Source organism: Lutjanus erythropterus, chromosome 8, assembly GCF_056507025.1.
Source record: "Lutjanus erythropterus isolate fLutEry1 chromosome 8, fLutEry1.hap2, whole genome shotgun sequence".
NCBI lineage: Eukaryota > Metazoa > Chordata > Actinopteri > Lutjaniformes > Lutjanidae > Lutjanus > Lutjanus erythropterus.
In genome coordinates this window covers 21,262,040-21,272,426 of record NC_139324.1, presented here as the reverse complement: position 1 = coordinate 21,272,426, position 10,387 = coordinate 21,262,040, and the positions used below count along the sequence as shown (strand labels likewise).

At 38.3% G+C, this 10,387-nt stretch overlaps 1 protein-coding gene across 1 annotated transcript; it reads right to left on the bottom strand.

Annotated features, from left to right (window-relative positions):
• Positions 1–3,198: 3,198 nt before the first annotated feature.
• klf5b (Kruppel like factor 5b) lies at positions 3,199–8,519 on the bottom strand. The gene is made up of 4 exons (XM_084724875.1): positions 8,131–8,519; positions 5,216–6,137; positions 5,073–5,132; positions 3,199–4,386 (listed from the first exon to the last, which is right to left on the bottom strand). Exons 1-4 carry the CDS (start codon positions 8,305–8,307, stop codon positions 4,208–4,210), a joined length of 1,338 nt encoding a protein of 445 aa, XP_084581001.1. The 5' UTR covers positions 8,308–8,519; the 3' UTR covers positions 3,199–4,207.
• Positions 8,520–10,387: the final 1,868 nt, after the last annotated feature.

The window sequence follows — 10,387 nt, the reverse complement described above, 5'->3', positions numbered from 1 at the left end:
TCACTAACCTGCTGATCTAGTTTCTTTAGAAACTTAATGAGTTGGTTGAACTCTGTATGGTACATTTATTCAACTCATCATGTCAAGTCAAAATACAAAATACTATAATATATTTCAGTTAAAGAGAAATGATTAGTCTATTCCAATAAATTCCTGTATGATTTTTCACACTGCACCTGAAAATCCTCACTCATATTTAAACATCCAAGTAAAACATTGTGTTTTTTATGTTGCTTTGTTATTATCTAGCGCAAACATAGAGTGGTATTTTAAGACCTATGTTTTAACACAACATGTTTCAATTTCAGAGAACAGGTTGCACTTAAAAGAAAACGCCCAGTACATGCTGTACGGTACTCTATTATAACTGGATCTGGATGAATGTTTCTGTCAGCCAGCAAAGGATTCAGATGATTACAATAGCAAGGTTTCAATTCCCACTGCACAAAGCATTTCGGTATGCAGTATATCACATGCGTGATTTATTACTCACAGGAGCCTGTATGTGTTGGCTATATTGTACAAGCAAAGTAAAGTATACAGTCAAAACAAGCTGAGAGCAAATAAGAGCGATGTAATAACCATCCTCACAGTGAAGTGCCTCTGAATGCACTCAGGACAAGCTCAGACGACTTCCCTGGCAACTTTTGTCAGCACCTGTCTGCTATGACTCATGTTAAGGACACTTTCCAAAAAATTAAAAAACAAAACTTGTTCTGTTGTCGTGACATAGAGTTGTTAATAAGAACAAGAGCATTAAGGGTGTGCTCCTGATTTGAAGTATTACTAAATACAAAAGCCAAATCAAGAGCCAAAAAGAACATGAGCAGCAAAGATGATCTCACAGTGGCAGAAGAAACGATAAAATGCGTGGTTTGGAATTTAAAACTGCATAAACTGCATCTGTCAAATTTCACAGAAATCTCTGTCCTGTTTCTTTTTTAAATAACATTTTACACAAAATGCAAAACTTGTAAAGAAAAAAATATTAACACAGCCAAATCTATTTCGGAGTCCTATCTTAGAGTGTCTATTTACACCTGTGTAAGAATAGGCACATGGCAGCTAGTTGGCCATTCACACCCGGACTCCTTAGTTTAGCTATAAAAAGCAACTAATTCACTATTGATAGTTGCTGTGGATGAACTGGTTAAGCACAGGACTCTTCTGTAGGAGAGTTTGGTTTGAGTCCCAGGAGACTGGAATTTGAGTGCAGTGTGAAATTGGAAGATAATGTCAACTTACAGTAATTTTAGATTTATTTGGCTTATTTTGTTGCAGTTCTCATTATTATTTTAAGTTTCACCAACAGAATGTTGTTTGGTTTAGAAAACAAAACTATTCTTTTCAGTTTGGGAAAAGATCATGATGTCAATAGGGTGTAAATAGCTGCATTTGCTATTTTACCCGGGTGCCAATAGCATCAACCAATCTGTTTTTCATATTGTTATGATAGCTCCAGTCCTCATCAGTTCCACTTGGACTGACCTTTAATGGGATAGTTCGCCCAAAAATGAAAATTCAGTCATTATCTAGTCAACCTCACGCCAGTAAAGTCAGGTTTAATTCTTAAGTCCAGAAAACACCGCTGGAGTTTCACAGGGAAATATCAGAGTCAGAGCAAAGTCCCCCAAACAATGGAAGTGAATGGTGACCAGTTTTCAAATGTAAAAAAACAAGAAAATATAAACCTAAAATGCCTCTACACTGCTTGCCTGGTGTAAACCAAGTCCCCTAAAGCCTCATGATGCCAAGTTAACTAAAAAATGTTATTCACACCATGTTTTTAGCCTGAATCTTCACTGTAGATCCTTAGCTTGGAGCCATGTTTATGTGCACATGCACACTGTCTGAACTGGGTGTGTGTGTGTGTGTGATGGAGTGCAAACTTTAGAAGACTTGGATTATATATATTATGTTATTTTATTTTATTTCCCCCCAGTTGTTCTTTTAAGTTTTAAAATTGGTCACCATTCACTTCCACTGTTTGAGAGACTCTGCAACACTGTTTTCCTGTGAAGCTCCGGCAGTGCTGCGCAGGCTAACAAAATAAACCCTGACCCTCAATTGGCATAAGAATGAGTAGCTAATGACTGAAGTTTCATTTTGGGGTGAACTATCCCTTTAACAAATGCTGTAGAGGTGTGAGACCTCTGCCGTCTTAAAAAAAGAAGATTAACATTGCCGTTATCATCAAAAATCTAAAAACTTTATGTCAAGTAAGGAAATTTAATATGGAAACACACAAAGATAATGTAGACGAAAGTTCCAAAAGCTGTCATTGACAATATTTTTTAAAAATCAGACATCCAAAAAGAAATACTCAACACAAAACTTTTATTTGCACTGTGAGCGTCACAGGAGCTCATAGCACATTTGATCACTTTAGACAACATCTTCATGTCGTGAAGCTATGACAACAAATATTGCAACACTTTTCATGTCAAAATATTTGTGTGTATATATGTATTTTAAGAGTATTGCAGTAATTCACTGGCACGTACTCCACTGAGCTGTTATCTTGGCTGCAGAAAGTGATGACAGTGTAGACTGTAACAGTATTCTATAATTTGATCCTTCTTAGACTTTGCCCAAAAAATACAAATGAAATAGTCCCTGCAATTAAAAAAAAAGGTTTAAAATCTTTATACACCAAAAACAATCAATGGATTGTATCCTTATGACAGAAGATACAAAATATATACATCTTAACAAATTACAGAGGCTTTAAAAAATCCATTTTGTTCACCCTGACTCAAATGATAAAGAAACTTCATCATAAATAGAGATAGAGGATGGGCAGCCAACATACAGAATCATTTTAGCAAAGTAGAGTACCTGATAAAAGAACATTGTCCCAACGGGACAGCTTTGTTTTTCATTCATCCAAAAAAAGCAGTTAAAGGCACTTTCAAAGGGTGTGTGAATATGTGTATAGTAGTCAAAGAAACCCAAAGCTTACACAGATATTCCGACTGGCATGTGCTCAGTCTGAATCTAAAACAAAATCTCAAGCTCACTGACATCATTTTGAAACAACTTATGAAGACAAATAATAATTAATATGATGCTGTAATCCTGTTATAACGTACCAAATACCCCAACAGATCGTTTGCCTACAAACAAAGTCAGGATGCATGAGTCTCGATTCATCCATTGTAACAACTTCCAGGAGAAGGAAAATAACTCTGTACTCAAAGCTGTTTTTGTTAAAGCACTTCTCTTATACCATCCTCAGTATAAAATGAGATATTGCTGTGTGGCTGAAGTTAACGTGGGGCAAAACAAGCCCAGCAAAATAAGTTAAACATTTCAATATTTAAATAAAATCCTGAAAGACAGTTAACACTTTCTGTAATCACCACTGCTGCTATAACATAGGGCCACAGATATAGAGCATTCATAATGCTGCCCAAGTACATAATTAAAATCTCATACCCATTATCTTCCTTTTATTTCTGTGTTATGAGTAAATATAGATTTTGCTGTGAGCGAAGATGTCCTCAGTGGCAAAGTAATCTATAAATCCGGCAGTGTTAAAGTCATGCTGTAAGCACTGCACTCACCACACGTCTTACAAACAAGGTTCATCCCAATTTCTTTCTCCTACTGTGTCTTTCAGTGAATCCACAACTTGTTTACGTACAACTGTAACAAACTGCTGTTACTTTCTATATTACATACACACACACTGTCAATCCTTTGACCTTCTTTCTAAAACATTCGTCGACCTTCCAGTTCATAGTAATACTATATCTTCACTTACAGTATGGCGATTTGTTGTATAAGTTAATTAAATAAATTCCCATTACACTGTGGAAGTGATCTGTACAATGACAAATTTGAAAATAAAATATTAATATTTGAAATTGTTTATGTACTTTGCAGTACCCCAAAATAATGAGACTAAAGGTTTAAAAAGCTTAAATATTATCTCATTATTACATTTGGCAAATTATTTCTGACTGACACCTTTGCAAATGTCCCCCAATGCTGGGGCATACATGTGAAAATAAAATAAGGCAACAGTAATATTTTATCTTTTTACAATAAAAGAAATTACTTGTGGGCCAGCACTGCTAATAATAATCCCTCCACTGGGGAGCGAGTGGAATAATCCACAGTTTTAATTTGTTTGTTTGCTGATATGCAAGTCCATGTTTACAGAAAAATAAAAAGATTGATTTGATCTGCAGGACAGGGGTTTCTAACTCTGGTGTCTCTTCATGTGCAGCGCCAGGTGATCGGAGCGGGAGAAACAGCGGTTGCACACACCACACTGGAACGGCTTCGCCCCTGTGTGTTTCCTGAAATGGCGAGTCAGCTCATCCGAACGGGCAAAGCGCCACTCACATCCCTCCCAGGAGCACTGGTACGGCTTCTCTCCTTCAGCGGACAAACAACAACAACAACAACAACAACAAAAAAAGCAAAATGAAGCTACGGCAGACTAACAACACATATTTGGATGTAGGTCCCTCAATGAACAACATTCATTGAAAATATGGATTATTTCTGCATGTCTCAAATGACTGATGAGTTGTGATTACATAAAATCAGATAAGTTTTCATGCACACACCTCAACTGTGAGCCATAAATCACAACATGTCCTGTCTTTCTCTGCCTCGGCAGTGCAATGTGGGCCAGGAGCTGTATTACAGAAACTTCCTGTCTTAAGTCCTCAGTTAAGATACAAAGAGTCTAAGATAGTAAATCCTAACTAATTTTAGGAACCCTATCTTATCTTACTTCATCCTATCTTACCTCAGGTTAGAAAATCCTAAATACTAAATCTGACGTCTCTTGTCATCTTTAATGTCTGTGACTTAGCAACTCAATTTTCTCATCGAGCTGAGTTCCGCTGAGTGTTGTTTTGTTTTTTTTTTAAATCATCCAAACATGCTGAAACATACAATAGAAAAGACAAAAAAATGAGCAAAAACACTGACAGCACATACTTAGAAGCTAGGGAGTTTGTGTAATTCAAGCCTTGGTCTGTCAGCAGACAAAATACATTAGCATGCCAAGTTCATTCCTCTGCAATCACCATTTTCAACTCCAAACATCTTACCTGTGTGGGTGCGAAGATGGGCTTTTAAATGAGAAGACTTGGTGTATACTTTCTTGCACCCTAAAGGAAAAGCAGGCTCATTAAGATCAAAATACTGTCTTCTCACTTGGCCTATAAATAGAAATAGATGTACAAAGACTCACCTGGGACATCACAGTGGTGAATTCGCCGTCTTTCCAGATCAGGATTATTCCTTCTGTTGTTCTTAAATGGAGCTGACTGGGCCAACACTGGCGACATTGGGCCAACACCTGCTGTCGTCTGAACTGGTGTCAGTGTTGGACGCTGGACTAGCACAGGACCCGGGCTTTGGACTAATCCAACACTGGAATTCTGGTCTGGGCTTTGGATTGGAGCTACACTAGAAGTTTGCCCTGGATCAATGGGATTATGGGTGTGAAAAGTTAACTTAGAGGCGATGCTGGCTTCATAGGAGGGAGGTGGGGACAGATTGTGAAGGAGCTCCTTCCCCCTGTCTGGACTCGAGGGCTCGGAGTTTGGCGGGGAAGGTGGCAAATAGGTTGGTCTCTGCTGACGGCCCACGTGTCGAAAACATTCATTCTGAGGACTGCTTGCGGGTTTAGCAGAATTCTGCGCTGGGCCTACGTGGACGTTCCCAATCGAAAGACTTACTGGGGCCATAGGGATGGAATTCAGCTGCGACCCATGAACGAACTGCTCCAAGTCAGAGTTCAAAAGCTGAAATAAGGGGACATCCTGGAAATCTGGCACCTCCTGCTTAATAAAAAAGTTACCACTAGCATTGTCGACTGCACCGAAAACACCTGGGTATTCTGGGAGCGCTGGTGGCACTGTGTTGCCCTGGCAGGCGGTGTGCATCAGAGAGTGTGACGGCTCTGTTTTGATCTGTCTCATTGTCCTGCAGAGACCAGGGTGCAGGTATGTGACGTCAGGGAGGAGCAGGCTCATGTTGACGCTGTACGGGGAGGCGAAATCCTCGGTGAAAGGCGGATCCAGCATCAGAGTGCCGTCCCTGCACAGCATTTTGGAGTTGACTACGTCCTGTGGGTGTGGAGAGAGGTAGCTGTCCATCTCTGATTTAGCCTGAAAAACAGGACAGAAGGAAATGATCAGGTCAGCCATGGCGAAGTTGTGTCTGTTAATAACAGATTACTGATTCAGGCCCCCATATGGGTTATTAGTGGAGAACTGTTGATATTGCAAGATCAGGACGATAGATGCATTTCCAGCACTGGATTTATCATGGACCACTGCATGTGTCAGTACTTTTCTACTGTTGTTCTTCTTATAAAAATAAGGTTACCCTTTACAATAAGACTAGGGCCTGGCAAATACTGGACTTTTGGGGCTGATGCAGATACAGATATTAGGGAATGAAGAAAATCCAATATCAATATATAAGCTGATAACCTTTATACAGAATTTAATATGGAGGATATGGAATGTGTTTATAAATTACCACACATGTTTTGGAATGATTCGTCAAATGTGGTTGTTGACACGTGATTAAGATACGTATGGGGCAGGATATTTTAGTTTCACAATAAACTTTAACAGAAAGAGTTAACTTTCACTGGTATTTTTAATAATTACAGATAGCTATAAATAAAACAACATATATGCTGTTACTGATAAAGACAGATATAGCTGTGACAGGCCGATACTGGGCCAATAAGACTGGACTCAAAACAAGACCATTACAAATGATTTATAAATTGTTTATAATTAGGTTATGAATTAAGTTGTAAACATTTAAGAAATCATTAATAAGCTATTAATAAGGGCAACAATGAACTCTCACTTGCCAAATAGTGAGCCCACATTCATGTGTACTGATGAGCCTCAGATCTCATTGTTTACTGAGCTTCTTTTGTCCTCTCATTCAGCAGCATTTATAGTTGTCAGCTTCATCTGATATTTCTTAATAAATTTCTATCATTCAGCTGCTGTCAGCATACATTTGAATTAGAACTAGATTAGAACACAACCAATTATGGATTTTTGGGGCTGATGCAGATACTTATATTAGGGTGTAGACTAATTATTTGAATTATATTCTGTAAAAATAGAGATTATTCATGTAGGCACATATCTTACAACATGTGTTGATACCGATATAAACCTTTATAGTTGTGATGGGCCAATATCGGGCCGATAATATCAGCTGACCAATATATCGGTCATGCTCATATGAAATGACCAGATTCATACACTGAGGCTTGTTACCTTGACATTGACATTTTCAGCTTGCACCATTTTACACTATGAAAAAGCTCTTATTGCTAATTATGAATGGTAGCAAGTCATTATAAGCGCTCATAACACTTGACAATAGGATTCCCATTAGTCAAATTAAAACATAGTTAACAGTAACTCCCTCTTGGAAAAAGTGAGACCATGTCAGTCTGTGAAAACTGTGCTATAACTTTTTATAGTTGTTTACTAATTATTTATAAAGTGTCTGCAACCTAAGCTAATTAATAAACTAACTATAGCATTTACAAATAATTCTGCCTTACTGTCACAATAATGACCTGAAAGAATCATAACACAGACAAAAAAAAATAATAATAATAATAACAAAACCGACACATTTGGGGATGCATTTGGGGCCTGCACTTGTGTGTACACACTTCCACATCAAAGACGCCACCACCACCGCCGCCCCCTCCTTTTATAAGCAGCAGACGCCCTTCTGAAACGCTCCAGCAGCCTGAGCTGTTTGGAAATTCATGGCTGAAATTAGAACATCCAGTTGCTCTGCAGCGCTATGCATCTCTTCCTCGCAAGTTTGGAGAGCGGGTGCAACGTTTCACATCCCGGCAGCAATGCCCTGCTTGTGATTCAAAGCCAGTCAGTGAATGTCAGCATCAGTGCAGACGAATCTCAAGTCACGTGTTGGGACAGTAGCTGTGAATATTACAGCAAACAAACACACGGGCCCATACCTCCAATATAAGGCTCACATCCTTAATGAAAAGAGCTTTGATCAGCAACATTCAGTCTCTCTACGTCAAACCAGCAGGTATCAGTACACAACATGATGCTCAAGAGAGAGAAAAAAGCAATCCTTTACCAAATTATAATCATGAAAAGAGGAAGTTCCCGGGATGGCATCCCTCGTGTTGCAGAGCACTTGTCCATGATCTTCACCTCTCAGACCGTCGGCTGTCAGTGGTGCGGTGCTCTTACGGAGAAGCTGCGCGTCCTGCCCCGGAGCGACCCAAACATTATTCCTCACGGCAGCGGCCATATAGGCAGAGGTACTGTCTAACTATCCGAAATCTTTCACAAATAAATTAAGCATAGATGTTCTTTTGTTTCGAAACAATCTGTACGCGCAAAGAAGAGCCAGCTGTCAAACGTTCATTCTGCCTATTTTGCGCTGGCTTGTCAAATTACGCAACTGCGTGGAATCGGCGCGTCTGCAGGGCGGGGCTGAACCAACATGTACAAAATAAACAGGACAGGCAGGCGATCAGGATACGCCTCGTGTAATGAATACTGTGGTTGTATGATGGCTGAGAGTAGAAATAACAGTAAACGTGTGTGGGATAAAGAGGCAATTGAGGAAGGTGAACGTGTCAAGTAATTGAGCAGTTTATTCACAGACTCCGGAATAAAGTGAGCGAGTCAGTCATTAGTTTAATCAGTGCTGTATCCCTCAGGATGATGTTGAAAAGACTGTGTGCCTTCTTTAACTCTCATATGACTTGACGGACAAAGATGAGCATTTATGTGTTTATTTATTTTACAATTTTCACAACAAAGTTTGATCTTTTTTTTTTTTTTTTACCTCTAAGATTGGGTTGCATCATCAAAGATCAATTTAATCTAAAATTAGTTCCTAATCAGTTTAGCAAAACTAGGTTTAAAATGAGTAAATCCAGATTTAAATGTAAGCAGATCTGTTGCACAATTAAAAACTAATTTCAATTCATGGATTTAAACCAAAACTAAATAAATGAGTAATAGATAAAGTTAATAAATAAAGTTGAATGCTGGTGGGACCTAGAATGTGCAAAAGAGGGGGGAAACCATTAACGTTAAGTTGTTCTACATCCCTTAAAAAACACATTATATTGTTTGCTCACTAGCTAAAAAGTTTAAGTGGAGTGCTTATTGTGTAGTCTACATGTTTTCTGCAAAAAAAAAAAAAAAAAAAAGACAGCCAGGGAGAGACTCATCACAGACATTGATTGACATTTAATGTAGTCACTAGTGTTATGTTATGTGTTGCATGTGTTGTACTGTCCTTTGCTTCGGCAGTGTCATAAGTTAGACAGCGTTTCATTGGACGAAACACCCCTGAGTGCAGGATGAGTCATCAACAATTTTTAATAGTTTTCCAGAAAAAGACTCTGAACTCTGAAATGCCATTAAAATACCCCAAAATATCTACAAAATGTCAGTTCCAGATGCTGATGTATAGGTGATGGAAAGCGCAAAATACATATGTGATACAAAACACTGACTTCCTGGGAACTTGGACAAAATGTTACATTGTTTGCTAGCTAGCAGGGCGCAAAATTTACTTTTTTGTCAAGCAGCCAAATGGCTAGTGAATGTTAATTTATTTACATTGTACCAGTCACTAATAGACTAATAGATTACCATTTTTTGTTTGTTTGTTTGTCCTGTTTTTTTTTTCCTCAGTTGCACATTTTACCTGCATTTGGCTTGTGGCCAGTGCTAATTTTCGGTCCCTGCTACCTTGCTGAAAACTTAAATTGTTTGCTAGCTACCTGAAATTGTTTGGTGGCTAGCTAAAAAGCTATAAAAATGTCAATATATTTGCTAGCTAGATAAAAGGTTAGCCTAGTTAGCCTACTCAAGATGGCTTGGCAGAGGAGCCCTAATTTCTCTTTTGAGAAAAACTTGTTGGCAGAATAAATGGAGCAATATAGCCAAATAATAAAAGACTAAAAACGGACAACAGCGCAGTAAAGGAAAAAAAGAGTCTGCCCGGCAGCAACTGGCAGACTGTTTGAATGGATCAACTGGAGTGAAAGAAAAGAAGAGACACATTATAAAACTCGGGGTGAGTCTGTCTCTTTCATCAAGGAACTTGCCCTTTGAAATGTTAAACCTCAAAGTGTAAGTTTAAAGTTAACACTGAGCCATATTTTAAAGTTTTAGGTTTTGGTGCAACAGAATTAAATAACAAAGAGTTTAGTACAAGCTAAACTGTTATTTAAAGAGAGGTTTGAATTTAATCTGCCTTAATTTAAAATTGGTTTAAAGTTTTGTGCAACATAACTTAAAGTTAACACATGATTTAATCAGGTTTCAAATTTTCTTTTAAAAATCCTTGTTGGTGCAACCCAGTATAA